The sequence below is a fragment of the Rhinolophus sinicus genome, linkage group LG03 (genome assembly GCF_036562045.2).
Source record: "Rhinolophus sinicus isolate RSC01 linkage group LG03, ASM3656204v1, whole genome shotgun sequence".
NCBI lineage: Eukaryota > Metazoa > Chordata > Mammalia > Chiroptera > Rhinolophidae > Rhinolophus > Rhinolophus sinicus.
The window spans coordinates 56,077,859-56,096,756 of record NC_133753.1 but is presented as its reverse complement, the minus strand read 5'-3'; the positions used below and the strand labels follow the sequence as shown (position 1 = coordinate 56,096,756).

Sequence of the window (18,898 nt, the reverse complement as noted above, 5' to 3'; positions counted from 1 at the left end):
GATGCTTCTTTATTTTTTCAATTTTTATAAATATAAAAGCAGAAAGTTTTATAATACTGATGTTTAAATATTACAAAATATCATTAACCTGGTTCATCATAGCATAGTGAAGTTTCTTTTGAAGAATATGTACGATAGGCATTTAGAACTTACCACTTCACACTGGGATAACTAATTTTAATAAAGTTTATCAAATATCCTGTAGATTTGGACTTTTTGAAAATCCTTTTAATTCAGATGTTCTAAAGTTCATTCCTTACATACACCTTTTCAAGAACAAGCTTATTAGGGGCCGACCCGGTGGCTCAGGCGGTTGGAGCTCCATGCTCTAAACACGGAAGGCTGCTGGTTCGATTCCCACATGGGCCATTGGGCTCTCAACCACAAGGTTGCCGGTTGGATTCCCACAAGTTGGTGGGCTCTGTCCCCTGCAACTAAGATTAAACACAGCACCTTGAGCTGAGCTGCCGCTGAGCTCCCGGATGGCTCAGTTGGTTGGAGCGCATCCTCTCAACCACAAGGTTGCTGGTTCGACTCCTGCAGGGGATGGTAGGCTGTGCCCCCTGCAACTAGCAACGGCAACTGGACCTGGAGCTGAGCTGCGCCCTCCGCAACTACGATTGAAAGGACGACTTGGAAAAAGTCCTGGAAGTACACACTGTTCCCCAATACAGTCCTGTTCTCCTTCCCCAATTTAAAAGAAAAAAAAATAAAAAAGAACAAGCTTATCAGTTTCCCTGAATTATTCTATCCCACCCTCTTGAGTTAAATTATATACAATTGCCAGTACCTGAACATTTTTACCCATAAAAACAGGAATTTCATATCTATTGGTTTAATCTGATGCCATCGGTAGCAGGCCAGGTCTGTCCTGAAACTGAATTATGTTCACAAGTGTGAAGAAACAGGGTCCTAGGATACAGTGCGTTCTGGACCTGGTTAGGAGCCAATCTTGCTTTAAAAAAAAAAGTAGAGATTATTTTTACAGCAAAGCAAAGACATCAGTCACCTTATCCACCAACCAAAGAGAAAATCAGTGAAACGTGTAATGGGTTTGAAGAAACTTTTAGGGATAAGTGTCAATTAAGTTTAAAATGTTCACAGATCTGAAACTTAGGGGAATAAATTCCCCTTGAGTCTTGAACGTTGGCTGCCTTCTGAGGATGGCTGTCGGGTTACATTTACTTCGAGGAAGGAAGCCTGGGTGCCCTTTGGGAAGTTGGAAGCTCAGGCACTTGAGTTGTCAGGTAACCAGCTCCTGTGAGTCCAAGTGGATGTGGTGCCAGGACCTGAGGCCGTGGGGTGACCGTGCCCTCACGCTCAGCCCAGTAGCACCCCGCTCATTTAGGTGCCAAAAAACGTGGGTGGCCGACCACACATGGGTCCAAAATCACCAAACATCTTTTGTCCTTCAGATGTTAAGTTTTCCTGCGTGTCTGCAAAGGTTGAGGCCCTAGAAATCCCAGCCTGATTCCCGCGCCCCAGGCCTGTCTGCAGACGGAGCAGAGCCTCGAGTCCAGCCCCTGTAAAGAATAGGTGAGCTGAGTGACATCAACGTGATGGCAGAGTGAGAAAACTCGTTTCTCCCCTTAAATTTATACATTGGACAATTATTACTCAACAAAGGCTCATTTGCTCAACACTCAAACACGCCTGAAAAATCCATGCATTGGAACATCTGGGCATATTGGAACGAGTAGGGGAGATAAGATGGGGTGGTGGGGGAAGGAAAAGCATGGTGGTGACAGATGCAGTTCAGTGCCCACCGTGGCTCCAGCAAGTGCAGTAACAGTGGAGAAGCTGAGCTGCAGCCCTCACACACTATAGCCTGGTGCCTGAGGGGCAGAAGCAGTTTCCAGGAAGAGGCATCTCCTTTCACCTGTCCCATCTCAGCAAAGCCAGGTAGAAGCGGCTGGGAAGCTGTAAACAAAACACTGGTGTCAAAGGCCATTGAGGGGTGTGGGGCAGGGAGCTGTGAAATCACATTTGCTTTTCCTGCCCCACACTCCCTGACAGAACCTGGTCAAAAAAGCTGAGTTGCCCCAAGCAGCGCAGTGAAAAAAAGTACCGTACCTGTCAACCTGCTGAATTGTTGAGAGCAAACAAGGATCAAAACAAAACAGCACCTAAAATGTGCAGGCAGAGAATCCCTCAAATACCATGAACAACCAAGGTAACTTTGGAACACAGAAAGAAAATGAAAAGTCTCCAGAAATCAAAGTCAAAGTCATGAAAGACAGTGATTTAAATGACAATTCGAGACTGCAGTTATGAAGAAAATCAATGTTACATAAGAAAACTAAGAAACTTAGTTCATTGAGTTCAGGAATAAAATTAATAAACATAAGAAGTACTTTTATTCATTGGAGAATGAAACTAAAAAAGAACCAAATGAATTCTGAAGCATAAAGATATGCACCCCTGTGTTCATTGCAGCATTATTCACCAATAGCCAAGACATGGAAACAAACTGTCCGATGGATGGCTGTATAAAGAAGGCGAATATATATGCAATGGAATACTTAGCCATAAAAAAGATGACATTGCCATTTGCAACAACATGGATGGATCCTGAGAGTATTATGCTAAGTGAAATACGTCAGAATGAAAAGGACAAGAACCATATGATTTCATCCATATGTGGAATATAAAATAAAAAGGCAACAAATGAGCAAAAAAACAAGCTAATAGATACAACAGAAGTAATTACCAGAGGGGTAAAGAGGTGGGGGGGAGTTAAAGAGCGTAAAAGGGGTCAAATATATGGTGATGGAAGGAGATTAGACTTTGAGTGTTGAACACAAAATATATAGTATACAGATGTTGTATTAGATATATACCTGAAACTAGGTTATCAAGCAATTAAAATTTTTTTTTGAAAAAAAAAATATATAGCTGACCTTACAATTAAATTGTGCTAGTATCTCTCAGTGTTCTGGATGAGTCTCTAACTTGCCTTTCAGGAGCTAGTGCTAATTATGAATCCGTTTACTACACAAACTTGAAATTACGCTTTAAAAGTATAAAAGGGAGGGAAATATGTAAATCCAGGTTTTCTACATGATGAGATGATGGGCCATTTTGTTTTCTTTGACCGCTTCTATTTAACAATAAAACATTTTAAAAAATATATCTAGTATTCAATTATCAGAGGTAGAGAAATACAAACATTAAGTCATGAAGGATTTACATGGTCAAGTCCAAACACCACCAAGTTGGGAAAACCGACTTCAGAGAAGTAACTTGCCCAAGATAATACCAATGGTTTGTTCATTTAATAAATACTTCTTAGGTACCTATTACATTCCAGCTACTGCTCACAAAGTTAGAAGTTAAATCGAGTGTTGTGTTTCCCACCGCTCTTTAACCCTGTGGTAGCTGTTGATGTCAGGTAGGTATTTTGGGTCTTTTTCCATAAGGTCACTCATGTACCTGCTGAGCATTTTGGTGGTTGTGCATAGAAGACTCTTGTCTCAAAAATGCTGATTTTTTTTACTTAGGTAGAAAAAGCTTTGGATAGCAGTCTGAAGTTCTTTTAGGCTCAGCTTCCATATCTGTAAAACGGAATTAACCCCTGCCCTTCAAGGGTTCTGAGAATTAGGATTAGTAAGGCCCATGCAGCCCCTGGCAGAACACCCCGTGTCCAGTAAGCCCTCCCATGTTGTACCTGCTCTTCTAAGGTCACAGGGTGACCTTGTGGTCAGTGGGAAGTTAGTGCCATGCCAATGGAGACACAGAAGGGCCCCGAACCCAGCAAGGCAGGGCAGGGAGGGCATCCCGGAGGAGGCAATACCGGAGCTAACCCTAAGCTCACCCCTGGGCCGGCCGGGGGACGGGCTGGGGCAGAACAGCAGGAAGCCATAAAAACCTAAGACCCAGAGCAAACAATTACAGAATAAACTTGTCATTTGGGAAAAATGGATTTGCTAAAGTCACATTTGCTTCTGAATTTTTTTTATTCACAACTAGGGTTATGCAAAAGCAACTCAATTCGTCATTTCAATTAAAACAAGTCATCACTGCTTTAAGACAAACTGTTGAAAACAATACATAAAACAAGTGCACACTTTATGCTTCTGTCATCGTCTTTCTCTTCACTCCCTGCTTTCCTGTTTCTGGAGAGTTCACCTGAAAAGATCAGAGAGATAAGAGGTAAAAATTCAATATCAAAAGTTTCTGGAAATTTTGTCTAAAGTAGTTCTGAGCTGACAGGGGAGGCTAGCCCTTCACATTAGAACTCAAGCCCCCCTCCCCCCCCCCCACCCCACCTACAGGCGACTTGGGTGTGCAGACACTTTTTCTGGCAGGTCAGGCAGCCCCTGGGTAGCGGTCAGGGCCGGAGGGACACTTCATTTTCTATACTGACTAAGATTTCTATCATACTTGTAATACATTCCTCTGCTTCCTTAGTACTTGACTTTCTAAAATGCAGTAGTTTAAAGCTTGTTGATTTTTTAAAAAAACTGCTTGTGTTTTACATGCTTCTCCAGTATGCTTTTAAAGTTTTAAAAATCTATGTTTATAGAAACATGAACACCTCCCTTATACAAGTGACTGATGTTTAGTTGAACAGTCCTGTTACTGCAATGTTTACTCCTGTCTCCAGAACCTAGAGAGGGGGACATGTTAAGTGTTCAGAAAACACTCAAGGAATTAATACAGCTTATGGGCAGTCACTGATTCACTTGTATAGTTGAAACATGACATTTCTTTGCATTTGTGATCTTATAAGTGGAAAAGGAAATAATTAAAGGGAAAAAGTTTTAATAACATGGAGATGGAATAACCCTCCATCACCATATACCCGGACACCCAGTTACCACAGTGAACGTGGCAGGTGCCTGGAACAACACGAGCTATTCCTGGTTCTCCAGTCAAGACTTAAATGTGTCGAGGGCCCCAGCACCTTTCTCACAGGCCTTTCCATCTACCTGGCATGCCCACCCTGGCCGGGGTGCCCTGCCAGCTAACACTCTTTCTTCAACACCCAGTGAGAGGTCTCCTCTGAGCAGCCTTCCAACACCCATCCAAGCAGAGCTGTCAGACGCCCCTGGGCCACTCAGTCCTGTCACTGCACTTGCGTCACTGAGCTTCAGTGACGTGTGTAGACATCTGCTGTGCTCCTGAGATGTGAGATCCTCTTTATTCCAGGAGCTGACTTGTGGGTATAGAGCAAACCCCCGGAATTGAATAAATTTGGTTTTACCTCATCACTGGTGAGTTGCTTTGCTCTCGGTAATCTTTGAGACTTATTTTCTTCTGATTCTGCATCACTATCTGATGAATAGATTCTGGCCTGTTCCTCTGAAAAGCAAAGGAACTATAGATATAAGACTGACCTTCCAAGATGAAGACCCATACCTGAATTTTTCTTCTGCTGATTACTTCCCATTGTACATTTTCCCTTGAGGAGCCAATAATTTTAAGTTTTGATGAGAAGGTATATGTAACTTTCAGACATGCTGAAACAAATGTAAGAGCTTTTGTTCTCAGATTGCTCACTTGTAAATAACCCAGAGGCTTTAAGTGCACATTTTTAAAAACTACAAAGTTTAATTATTGGGTCCTTAATTATACAAGTAGGCAAACTGCCTATTACACAAATTTTCTTTCCTCCAGAAGGACACAAATTATTTAATTGATTTTCTTTATTTTGGGGGAGACTTATTTTTCCAGCTAAGCTTTTCTGTGGGAAAGTGGTCCTAACAAAACAACAGTAAAAGCCCTTTGTACTGTTGTCCTAAGTAAGTAGCAGCAGGCCAGGGAGTAAGCCTGCCGAGCAGACGCAGACCCTGTGGCCCTGAGATGACAGCCTACCTCCAACCCGACTCACCTCCCAGTTCCCCTTGGTACTGGTTTTTAATGGCTTCATTGTCAATGCTGGGGTCCTGGTGGGAGGCCATTGGCCCCTGCTGGTTCTGCTGGTTCTGCAGACACACTATCATCTTCTGGTGAGTTGACCTCAAACATTTGTGTTCTTTCTGTAAAGAAGCAGATGATTTAACTTAAACTACCTTTGTGCCCGCTTGTTTCCATTCACCCCGAGACACACACCCGACTTGTCCAGGCTCCACCAAACTACCATCGTGCCCACATACTCCTGCCTGGGCCCCTCGACCCAGAGGGCTCCCCACTGCTCCTGACAGGATGGGAAGGTATTGGTAGGGGAGGGTCCCTGAGCCCCAAAGTAGAGCCTCATCCCCTTCCATCCCTGCACTCCTCATGTTGGGGTTCACAAGGGCGGGCCAGTGTGGAATGAATCAGGAATGTCCTATTGAACATTTCAATAGGACAGGTTGAACCTTCCTATTTCACTTCCTATCTGGCTAACACAATTTTGTGGTATCTGTCAAAGGCTGCATTTTTTTACATTACCAGTTTTCCTCTGAAATTCCATAGATTGCAGAGAACACCTGAGTGTCTGGTTTCCTATATCTCACCAGGCCACTCTCATTACTACAGTTGACCACACACTGAGAAGGTTAAGCTGGCTCCCTGATAACTACCAGAATCAAACTAGCTGTGGCAATAAATGGTGAGCTGATACTCTGGAAAATACAGCTCTTAATACCCAAAAACTCCCAGGATAAAGTGTAGCCAACACACCTTAATCTTTTCGGTGCGTTGGCATTCAGGATCACAACCGGCGATCGGTAAGATTCTGATCTTCTGTGTCTCTGAGCATCTATTAGCAAGTGGCAGGGTCATCTTTCTGTGTGTGGCACAGTCTACAGAGTGAGGTCTGCCGGGAAATGGACAAAAACTTATGAGGTGATCATACAGCATGAATAGTATGGACCACGGCCACTTCTTGCGCAGAGCAGGGCAGCAGGGCCATAGGTCCTGGGGTTTCTGAACCTCCCTCACTCTCTGGCTCCCCAGGAAGTCCCTGCCCCTACCCCACTTCCTGGGAAAAGCTCATGGGTGAAATGAGAGTGGAAAGGAAGAAGGAGAGGCGCTGTCAAGGGCTTTTACAAAGAAAACCTCTGACTACAATCACAGAGGGAAGAAATATGAAATCTGAATTCTGTGAAGGAGACAGAGGCTAGAAGGCACAACTGAAAAATTGAAGATGAATCCATGTGAATAAAATTGGAAGGAAGGTCAAAGCAAGGAGGCAGGTCAGTGAGGGCAGCGGCTCATGACAGCTCGGGGCCAGTAACAGAACAGAAGGCCCTGGTGCAGAAAGCAATGCAATGCTGACTAAAGGAAGCCAGATTTTAAGAACATCGGAAGAAAGGATGCTCCTTCAGAGAGTCTCTGAAGAGCATGGCTGTAGTGAGATAGGGCGTAAGGAGTGAAAGTGTGCTGGGCAGTCAAATGTTATCCCGATATGGAGCGTGGGGCACAAAGAAAACAGCACACTGGAGAATTCCTTGTCTTTTAGGAGGCTATTCTAGAAGAGATCATTAAGAGGTTGGGGTTCAGCGACATTTCTTGTGTCCGGTCTCTGCACTACATAATGTTCTATTACTACTTGACCTAATTGATACAACATCCCTCTGAGGTGGATGGATTACCTGTATTTTATACATAAGGAAACTAAAACTTAGTGAGATTGAGATGCTTCCTCAAGCTTGCACAGACAGAAGTGAAACGTGACGTCAGAGCTATCGTTACGATCTTTAAAACAGAGCAACAGATTTATCAAGTATCATTTATATACCATAAAACGCACTCATTTTAATACACAATTAAATGACTGTTTAATTTACAAAGTTGCGCAACCATTACCACAATCTGATTTGAGGGCTTTTTCATGACCTCTTAAGAAAAACTGTGCACTGTTACCGTCTTTCACGTGCCCCGCTTCTCAAGGACAGCCTCTCCGAGGACAGCAGGGCCACATCCTTCCGAGGGGAGGTGTGAGGGGGCGCGCACTGTGCAGCACCCAGAGGAGGGGCCACAGCACTGAGCACGTGTCAGCTGAGGGTCACACCTCCTAGCTCTTCCCTTTCCTCTACTGCATGCACACAGCCCCCAGGCTCATGGTCAGCTGACTTCCCATGTAAGTGAAAGGACAGCTAACCAGCAGAGCGGCCCAGACAAGCCTTCCATAACAGGCCTCTTACACAGAGCACTGATCAAGGTGAATCAATACACCGCGCTTTTGCTTTACATAGCAGTCTCCTGGGGTTTGGTAGCACGAACTGGCTGCCTGAGAAACAGCAACTCGCAGTAAAGTGCTAACTACTATGGGATCCTTGGTGAAATGCACCTCAGAATTACATCATCAGGGCTGAGTGGGGCTTTAGGCACAACCTCTCAACCTTGTTGATCTTTAACTGCAAATAGCAATCCATCCGCAATGAATAGTTACCTAAAGGTAAGTTTGGATTTAAAGATGGCTTGTCCCTGGAGACCAGTGTCTTCTCTAACAAACAGTTGGATATAGTTGCCCTGCACTGGGCCTTTGTAGACATCGAACACTTCAGCGCCTATGTGCAGGGACAGGCTGGAAAGGAGAAATAGCTCAGTGAGTAGGGCGGCTAGTGGACCCCTCCTCCAGCTTTCATTCTACTCTCAGCTTGCCTTAAAATGCCGTGGAACTGCAGGGCCTTGTCCTTTTACTGAATTCCGAAGAAAAACAAAGAAAAGATACCGTAAATTACTATCTCCTTTCAAAGCAAAACATGGTAAAATCCATCCTCCTTTCAACTTGAAATACAGTTGTTGCCATTTCCGCAATCTCTACCACTTGATTAGTAAAACAGAAACAATTTTTCTAAAATATCAGTATATAATGTCTAATCACTCACATAGGAGAGGTAACAGGCTTCACCTCAATACGTAGATGCCATGAATTTAACCACATCTTGGTCCATGTCTAGAGTCTCCCACCAGCACAGCAATATGATCACAACCCTATTTATTTCTCAGCTTTCCCAGGTAATGTCAGAAGCCTAGAGTTTGTTCACTGTGTAATGAGAGACGACCCGAAAATCACGTCCCACACAGAAAACTGCACACTCATCCCTGGCCTCCCTCTGTGTATTCCAACTCCCCTCGGGCATTTTGTGCTCACCTTCCATCTGACCACTTGACTATCCGAGCATTGCTTTCTTTAATTTCATTTCCTTCTTCATCCCGCCGTATCCTCCATCGTATAGTATTTTCTACCTGGTTCAAAATACAAAGGCATTAGAAAACCAGTGAGATAAACTGCATGTTCTGTTTTTCTCATGTGACGTATGATCACGTACCAAGAATGCAGAGGTAGTAATAGAATAAGCTTCTAAATAAATAAATAAATAGCTGATGAAGCTACACTGAAACCCTCCTGCTACAAATACCTAGAAATACTCGTTAAACTCACCACACATTTTGTTTAAATCTTTTCTGAGCCCCAGATCATAGCGGTGGAAGCAGACGCTAAATAGGATGAAGGATGGAGGTGTTACCAGACACAGCAAGAGTTCCAAAGGGCAGAGGATAAGGCTTTGGGTCCACATGAGGTAGGAGTTAAAACAGACCTCTGCTCACTGCAGGGCCCATGTGAAGGGCTACGAACCCAGTGAAATAGGGACTGAAAAGTGCCCATTCACTTAATAAGACAAGGAAGCTCTGGGCATGACATTAAAAACATTTTTTAAAGACTATAAACAAGTGAGTAACAACAAATTAAAACCTGACACTTGTGTTTTGCCCTGTTTTTTAGTTCAAATTTACCCTACCTATAAGGGAACTCCAGATCACAAAAGGGGCATACAAATGGATCCTGCCCACTGCTACCACTGGGGCCCCTGGCAGAAGTGCATATGAAACCCCGTTAAAGAAAACAACATCCCTGTGAGAGTGAAGGTTGTGCTTTTCCATCCCAGGCCGTCTCTAGAGGAACCACCTAACGACAAGGCCTCTTTCTGTGCATAATCTGAATTTCCATAAAGAGCCTGAGATATTCCTGTTATGGGAAGTTGCTAGGATCTATGCCCTATAAAATGTGCAGGCAGTTCCATTACAAAACTACATTATTATCCTGAAGGAAGTGGCTAACAATTTTCAAAGATTTTTATCTTTTCTTTTGTTGAAAAATTACAATGGCAAATAAAAGGTTAGAAAAGTGACAATTCTACAGGAGTTAAACAAAAAAGTTATGTACCTTCTACCCTAAAAATATTCTGAAAAGACATTTGATTCCTTGTTCTAAACAGTTATTTGTTGATTGAACAGTACACATAAAAGATCATTACACAAACTCAAATTATAATTCCTGCATTTGACTTTATAAAAGTAAAAACTGTTTTTTAAAAAAGGAATAAAATGGAATGGTACCTTTAATTTTAACCTGGTTCTATATTCCTCGTCAAGCAGTTTCTCATTTTCAAATTCATCTTCATAATACTGGGGATCAAAAGGTCTAAAAATTGTTTTTTAATGTCATATTAGCCATATTTAGTAATGAATATGGTTAATACTATAAAATAATAATCTTTACAACATGTACCAATATGTTTAAAAAAAAAATCACAGTACACAAATCCCTTCATGTAAAAACTTCAAAGAAATAGGCAAATTACTGTATTTTCTTGAAATTTTGTTTTAAAACCTATCACATGAAATAAAATCCAAATGTGACTAATAATTCAGGCTTCTTTGTTCGATAAAATATGTCTTCTAAAGTATAGGTGACACATGATCTTTCTATATTTTTTTAAGAAAAGTGTGTTTAATTACACAAGAGCTTGTATTTGTGCATCTCTGTCAATAATACCAATCAACACTTTTTTGTTGTCCAAAATCACTGTCTTTTCTAGATTCATGATGGCTTTTGCACTGACCTTTTGTGATTTCTCTAGCAAACTTTCTCACTCTCATTTTCCAGTATTTTAGCTTCACACTAATGAAAAATACTTCAATTGTGATGTCTGTTTATTAAAAAGTGCCAAAATGCTAGAGGAATTATTAGCATTAAAACTCTCTCACACCAATAATTCATCATATTTCTATCACAGCATATCTTAAACTTATTTTTTCAGAGTTACATGAGAAATCTCCCATCTTTGTCATAGCCAACTCGTGACAAATAAGAAAAAATATTTACATTCTATGTATTTTTATTTAGTATCTTGAAAAAAAGAAAACTTTAATAAGCCCTCTTACTTGGGTTCTATGATGAGAAATTTGGGTAGCTTAACAAAGTACAATTCATTTCCTAAATCAGAGTTGATACTGGGAATTTCTACTTCTATTCTGGTTTCAGAAATTGGCTTTTCCCCCTGCTGGTCGTGAGGCAATCCACATTCATCCTAAAAGAAGAATCAGAATGCGAGAGCTTGAAGTAACATTAGAAATGCTCTAGATTTCCTCTGTACTAGACACATGGAGGTTTGACAGGAGGTAAATTTAAACATCAACTTTAAAGATAAAGCAGTTAGCAACACTTCCCTAAAATTTCATCCTCTTCACCCAGCAAAAAACAAGAAAGGAAGGAAGGAAGGAAGGAAGGAAGGAAGGAAGGAAGGAAGGAAGGAAGGAAGGAAGGAAGGAAGGAAAAAAGGAAGGAGAGGAGGGAAGGAAGGAGGGAGGGAGGGAGGAAGGAAGAAAGGAAAAGAAGGAAACCCACCATGGGAATTGAGCTGTTAGCCTACATTACCTGGAAAAAAAAATGTCTATTTTGCTGACATAACTAGTTTGCATAAGATATTTAGCAATAGAAGTGTGAAATTATGCAGCCCCTCAAGGCTAAGTAACTATTAAAACCAGAGAAGAATGTCAAATAGCACAAACTTCTTGGCACAGGTTTGAATAACTTTTAAATCAAAGGTTTTCAAACTTTAAGTCTTCACAGTCTGGCCCCTAGTTTGACAACCTCATTCTGAGCAGTTCTTTCCATGCCCTCTAATATCTAGAAATTCTCCACAGAGCTAAGAAAGTCACCCATTCATCAGATGTTTCCAACTGCTACTCAGCTTTCCATGTGCTCTCTCCACACCCGAGGCAGACCTAGCAGCCTCTGCCATTTTCTTAGCTGTGAACAACGGGACCTGTTGAGATTAGTGACTGTACTTACAACAGGCTGTCCTGGAATAGGTGGTTGATTGTCATCATCACTCTGTGAAGAAATGTCACCTGTGTCTCCAAACAGATCCATGGTTCCACTACAATCTTCAACGTCTGGGGAAAATGCACAGTATTAATTTCTCTGAAAAGTTCTCCACATAGTTCTTAGCCTATCACTTCAACATAGTCCCAAGATCCATCATCAAATCTCCACAAAACTAACCTCAAACTGACTCCCTGAGCCTGGCCCTCAGAAGAGCATGTATGAAGGAAGGTGACAAAGTTGATTGGTAGAAGGCAAAGTTGCAGTGACAACCAGCTTTCAAGATGGTTTCCAATGATCCCTTTCCCTGATATTCCTGCCCTTGTGTGGTCCCCTCCAGCACTGCATTCTGGTTGGACTGTGTGATCAACAGAATACAACCTCACTTCTCAGGCTAGTCCATGACATTGTGGCTTTTCTGACTCACTCCTTGTCCTGGTCACTTGCTCTGGAGAAAGCCAGCTGCCATGATGTGAAGACACTCAAACTGCTATGGAGATGCCCATGTGCTGAGAAACTGAGGTCTCCTGCCATGAGTCATGTGAGCGAGCCATCTTGGAAACAGATCCTTCGGCCCCAGGCGAGCCATTAAATGATCCAGTCTCAGCCAATGTCTTGATTGCAGCCTTGGGAGAGACCCTGAGCCTGAACCAGCCTAAGTCATCTGACCCTCAGAAACTGCGAGATACAGTAAATGTTTGTTTTTAGCTGGCCCTCTCAGGGGATGTAGTTGCAGAAGGTAAGGGTTAGTACGCAGGTTGTCTCCCTCAGCTTTGGATTCCCTCCGCATAATGCCAGGGATAACTTTGGCATCTCAACTTCATTATCTGGAGGCAACCATCGAGTTTATTTTAGATAACCAACCAAGCATGTGAGGTCTGACAATTAAGTTTGTGAACTCATCCTAGAAAAAGTGCTACATACCTCACTGCTGAATATCACTATGGTCACCTTCGAAGTACTCCCCTTGGGAAGCTATGCACCGACGCCAGCACCTAGTCCACCCTTCAAAGCAATTTTGGAACTCTTTTTCTGGAATGGCCATCAATGCTGTCATCGTATTATCCTTGGTGTCCTGAATGTAATCCAAATGTCTTCCTTTCAATATTTCCTTTATCTTCAAGTAAAGAAAGAAGTCACTGGGGGTCAGATCAGGAGAGTAGGGAGGGTGTTCCAATACAGTTATTTGTTTACTGGCTAAAAACTCCCTCAGAGACAGTGCCGTGTGAGCAGGTGCATTGTTGTGATAACAAGAGCTAAGAATTATTGGTGAAAAGTTCAGGTTATTTTTCACGCAGCCTTTCCAGCACTTCCAAATGGTAAACTTGGTTAACTGTTTGTCCAGTTGGTACAAATTCATCATGAATAATCCCTCTGATATCAAAAAAGGTTAGCAACATTGTTTTGACCCTTGATTTGGACTGACAGAACTTTTTTGGTCATGGAGAATTGGCTGCCTTCCATTGTGCACTTTGATGCTTTGTTTCAGGGTCGTATTGGTACACCCATGTTTCATCACCTGTAATAGCACGGCCCAAAACATCTTCTTGCCTCTCCAAAAGGTCTTGGCAAACTTCAACTCTCCTTTGCATTTGTTCATCAGTGAGCTCATTTGGGACCATTTTTGCACACACCTTCCTCATGTCAAGATTTTCAGTTAAGATTTTCCTGTTTGTCTATCGATGTTTATTTGGTCTGCTATGCTTCTCACAGTCAGCTGACAATTTTGACGCACAATTCGACAAATTTTGCAATGTTTTCATCAGTTCTGCTCATTACTGGCCGCCCTGACCTCTCCATCAGTGATGCATTCTCTCCTCAAAAAAACATTATCCATTTGTACACTGCCCTTTTCTTCATGGAATTATCCCCATAAACTTGGACTAACATGTCCCTGATTTCAATTCCACTCTTGCCAAGTTTAACAAGAAATTTAATGTTTGTTTGTTGCTATAATTCAAGCTCAGACATTCTCACAAAGGCACACAAAAACATGCAACAATCATGACCACCCAGCAAGACTCCGCCACACATCAACACAAATACAGCCGGGAGACACTGATATACCAAGGTTATGAAACCTTATCTAGCTGTTTGTACAGTGCTGCCAGTGTAAGCACACGGTGGCAACTTCGCGAACCTCGCAGACCTCATAGAGCCATGCCCAGCTATATGTGCTAACATATTTGGCCCAAACTAGTGTTATAGTGTGTCCTTCATCTCACAGCCTTATAATCCACTCCCACACATTTTCCCCAGGCTTCTGCCTATATTTGTTAGCAAAATCTTGTAATTCTTTTGGTGTATAAGTGTGGGGACAGAGTCCCAGAGAGCAGTTTCCAGGCTCTCGACCTTGCGTGAGGAGGTGCTGACTCGGGTGGTGAATGACCATCAACTGTGATTGGTTGGCCATCAGCTGTGACCGGTTAGCCAACTGGCTACTGATGTAACTGTGGGACTGCGTTGATTGGTTGGTTGGCAGGCAGAGAAGTGAATGGCGGACTGCGGATCGTATAGCTACTACTGTGTGTGTCTGACCCAGCTGCCAGAGAGAACACAGTGGTATGACTCCCCTATCTATGGCTCTGTGGGTGTTCCTTTTTGGCCTCACCACATCCTGCATTCTTATATGGGGAGCGGGAGCAGACGCCCCACAGGCCGCCTCGCACGACAATAAGCTATTTCTTCTTTAGTCAGTTTGTACTTTCTTTACCAGAGTATGACGAGACCTATCACTAAGAGTGATGGGTCTACAGGTAAAAAGTGGTCTGACAGCACTCGAGTGAGTCTTGAGAACCTGCCCCAAGATGATATTACAGCATTTTTCAAATAAGACTAGTTTCTTCAGACATAGAGAGGAGGCAAGCTGCTTCGGCAGACTCAGAGCAACTAGGAGATTTGAGATTTTTCGGTTTACGAGTCAAAAAAGATTTCCCTATGCCTAGTTTCTTTCTACTTTTTTTTTTTTTTTTAATTGGGGAATATTGGGGAACAGTGTGTTTCTCCAGGGCCCATCAGCTCCAAGTCATTATCGTTCAATCTAGTTGTGGAGGGCGCAGCTCAGCTCCAAGTCCAGTCACCGTTTCCAATCTTTAGTTGCAGGGGGCGCAGCCCATCTTCCCATACGGGAATTGAACCGGCAACCTTGTTGAGAGCTGGCACTCTAACCAACTGAGTCATCCAGCCACCGCCCTTATGCCTAGTTTCTTTCTCAATCAAATGCCCTTTCACATGAAAGACTTGAAGAGGCTGTGATATGATAATTCCACAACTACACAATTAAATGTTGTTTGATTTTCAGTTACGTTATCCCTCTGAATATAAAACATGAGATTCTTTTAGGGCTGTCATGAAACCTCAGATTCTCTGACCATGACTTGAGCTGAACATTTAAAAGAACTAAGCTTGTTACTTTTTTTCTGTAAGTGCTCCAGGAAACTCAGAAGTATCCATTCCACACTGCAGCCTTATGAGCCCTCAACCATAGGGGGTAATCAGATTCAGCACGACGTCACTGCACACCTCAGTGCACCGTGGGTTACCAGCATCCCCTCCATGAGTGAGGAGCTCAGGCCTGCATTTAAACTCAAACCAATCTACAATATCTCATCTTTGAGGATTTTTTTTCCTGCACTACCCAGTCAGGTCCTAGTTGGGCAGCAGGAAACATACCAGTTGTCTACACAGACACAATATAAAAAACTGTAATTAGGTTACAAAAAGTATAAAAACAAAAGTCAAAGGGGTCACAGAAGTAGCAAACTCAGAGAGTAACTTCCACTCCTAGAGATCAGGGAATAAGAGGTGGAATTATTAAATGTAAAAACTTACAGAAAAGAATCTCTTGGAGCTGAAACTCATACCTGAGGAATATCCAGCTGGTACGGATGTCTGGGGGGGGGGAGGGGGGGGGGGAAGAATACGAGGACGCTGACTCTCCAAGTGTTGGTAAAACTGCAAATTGGACTGAGCTGTAGTGGGAAGGAACGGCTTTCTCGCTGGGGTGAAGAAGTGTTGGTTGGCCTCCTTAGAAAAACTGCAAGTCAACAGGAAGCCCCCAGAAAGTTTAATAAACAAACAGGAAGGAGTAAGCTTTTGTTTGTTATCCAAGCTTCCAGTCTTCCTGTAGCGCCCCCTAACAGGGGGCAGCTAGCAAAGCTGAAATGTGTCCCCAGCATTGCTAGGCTTGCTATAGAAGGGTGGGTTTGGACAGAAGACAAGAGCTTAATTACTGAAACCCAAGCGTCCACAAACGATACTGCCTTGGAGAGTCAGAATGAAGGCTCTTAAAAGCCACACGTAGGAGTTTCACCATGGTAAGTCAAGAAATAGCAAGGGACTGAAGGTTTCATGGCACGATGGTGATTCAGAACCTCCTTCGCCATGCTGCTTTTCTCTCTATAACCAGGCTTCCGGGCAGCCTCCTACAGCCACCACTCAGAGATTGTACTAACAGCATTAGGAAAGAAGTGGGGTAGAGTTCACTCATAAGAGGAAGATTAGAGTATGGAGAAGAGCATCACAGAAAAGACAAGTAAGTCGTGGGCTTAAAACATCTACAAATTCTTTGCCATTCCTTCCATCAAGGAGTCAAATTTCCCTCTTTGAATATGGGCTCATATTAGTGGCACATTTTTAATAAACAGAATACAGTGAATTTTGATCCGACTTTTGATTCTGGTCATAAAAAGTAATAAAAAGAAAAGGCAATAGCTTTCACTTGGCTCACTCACTTGCGGTGCTCACCTTTGGAATTCAGCCACCATGTTGTGAGAAAGCAGGGCCAGGGACAGCTGTGATGCGTGAGATACTCACTGTGTGTGAAAAAATAAGGGGTGCAAAATCTCAGTGATCAAGATAATATTTCATACAATATTTTATTTATTTTTTTATTTTGTTCTTTAGATTGCATATATAAGATCATATGGTATTTGTCTTTCTCTGTCTGACTTATTTCACTTAGCATTATACCCTGTAGGTCCATCCATGTTGTCACAAATGGTAAAATTTCATTCTTTTTTATAGACTGCAATACAATATTTTTAAAACTCCATGCAAAAAACCCATGAACAAAATATCAGATATTAAACAGAGAATCCATCCAGTTGTACTCGTGCAATTCTCACTTGCCTTACTTTAATCCCAGCCCTGTCAGATACTGTCTTTATGTAAAATGTTGACATTTTGTTTATCATGGATTGTTTTACATTAATTTTAGTTTTTAAAAATGTTATACTACAATATTATTTATCTTGATTACTGCAGGCTGAATAGGGACACCCCCCCTCCCCAAAATTCGCATCTACCCAGAACATCAGAATTGACTTTATTTGGCAATAGAGTCTTTGCTGATGTAATTGATTAAGATGAGGTCACACTGGATCAGGGTTGGCTCTAAACCCACTGACTGGTACCCATCTAAAGAGGGAGATCTGGAGCTACACAGGGCAGCAGGCACACAGGGAAACACGCCAGGTGAAGACAAAGACAGAGACTGGAGTTACACGGCCACAAACCAAGGATAGACGGGAGTCCCCAGAAACCAGGATGAGGCAAGGCAAGAAAGGATTCTTCTCTGGAGCCTTCAGAGAAACCACGGCCCTGCTGACACCTTGACTTAGGACTTCTAGGTTCCGGAGATAGAGGATACATTTCAGTGGTTTTAAGTCACCCAGGTTTTGGTATTTTGTTACAGCAGCCCTAGCAAACTAAGACAATTACAGAGCCTTTTGTGTGTGTGTGTCCCTTTAAATTTTGCACCCCAGAAGAATGCCTCAGTTGCCTCACCTGACCCTGGCCAGGAGGCTTCTTTCTTTGTGGAGGGTGGGAGGAAGGGGGCAGGGCAGAGTGGCAGGAATTCACTAAAACCTCAGACTCAAGGTAAAGCATTAACAAAATCAACTTGCTGTGGGAAAAGTTAATTTCTTGAACAGAGACTTGTTTTTAAAATTTTTTTTATTACAATTAAAATTACACAAAAGCAAATCAATTCACTTCAATCAAAATAACTCATGTTTACATCATATTTATAAAACAAACTGTACAATAAAATGTATAAAATGTTTTCACATTTTGTACTTCAATCATCATCTTCTTCCTCTTCATCACTTATCACATACTTCTTATGCTTTTTATTTGATTTATCATCATCTTCTGCTTTTCGCTTTCCAGAAGGTTCACCTTCCTAAACAGACAAAATTTTTAAAAATCTAGAAGTCAATACAGAATATTTCTAGAAAGGTTTATCAAAAGTAGCTCTGAGTTGGCCTTTGAGTCTTTGAGCCGCAGACCTCGAGCTACTTTTCTTTGTGCTCGGGCCCGCTCCTAACTCTTTAGACTGTAATATCTCTTCTAATAAGCTTCTCTTTCACCACTTAAAAAAAAAGACTAAAAAAGTAGCTCTGAGTTGAATGACCCTCTGAAAACCCAAAATAGAATAATGATTTAAATAAGAACATTCACCAGATGAATAAAAACAGTGGTCAAGGTCATGGCCAGTTTCCAAATCCACAAGTACTAGAAGGTCTGCAAAAATGACAACTATACAGAGTAATGCAAACAAACTGTAAAGACACAGAAAGCTGAAGATTGGCCATGGTACCCTTCCTTTCCATTGTCTTCATAGTTCTTTCCATATGGGTCTTTCCCTTTTCCACAGTTTCTCTTCCTACCCATTTTTCCACCTTTCAAGTAATTTAGGTTTTCTAAAATTTTTACTGCTTATAAAAATAAAGAAGATAAAAAGCTCTATTTTTCTCTTCTTTTGTAACTTACACTCTGTTGGGGAAGGGAAATGAGCATTTCCTGTTCAGCTACTACATGTCACGGTGCTACCCACTTTCATATCTGTTATTT

At 42.1% G+C, this 18,898-nt stretch overlaps 1 protein-coding gene across 7 annotated transcripts in view; it reads right to left on the bottom strand.

Moving 5' to 3' along the window:
- Window positions 1-3,937: 3,937 nt before the first annotated feature.
- LEO1 (LEO1 homolog, Paf1/RNA polymerase II complex component) overlaps window positions 3,938-18,898 on the bottom strand; it is a 43,735-nt gene continuing 28,774 nt past the window's right edge. Inside the window, exons 12-19 of one of the 7 annotated variants that reach the window (XM_074327737.1) lie at window positions 12,011-12,114; window positions 10,273-10,357; window positions 9,026-9,120; window positions 8,321-8,455; window positions 6,607-6,742; window positions 5,834-5,981; window positions 5,207-5,304; window positions 3,938-4,128 (exon numbers count right to left, since the gene is read on the bottom strand). In XM_074327737.1, the coding sequence (XP_074183838.1) occupies window positions 4,069-4,128; window positions 5,207-5,304; window positions 5,834-5,981; window positions 6,607-6,742; window positions 8,321-8,455; window positions 9,026-9,120; window positions 10,273-10,357; window positions 12,011-12,114 (861 nt within the window). In that variant the 3' untranslated portion in view covers window positions 3,938-4,068. Of the gene's footprint in view, window positions 4,129-5,206; window positions 5,305-5,833; window positions 5,982-6,606; window positions 6,743-8,320; window positions 8,571-9,025; window positions 9,121-10,272; window positions 11,247-12,010; window positions 12,115-16,832; window positions 16,858-17,980; window positions 18,228-18,898 lie in introns of those variants that run through there. The other 6 variants (XM_074327738.1, XR_012494751.1, XM_074327740.1 and 3 more) reach the window with 6 other exon arrangements.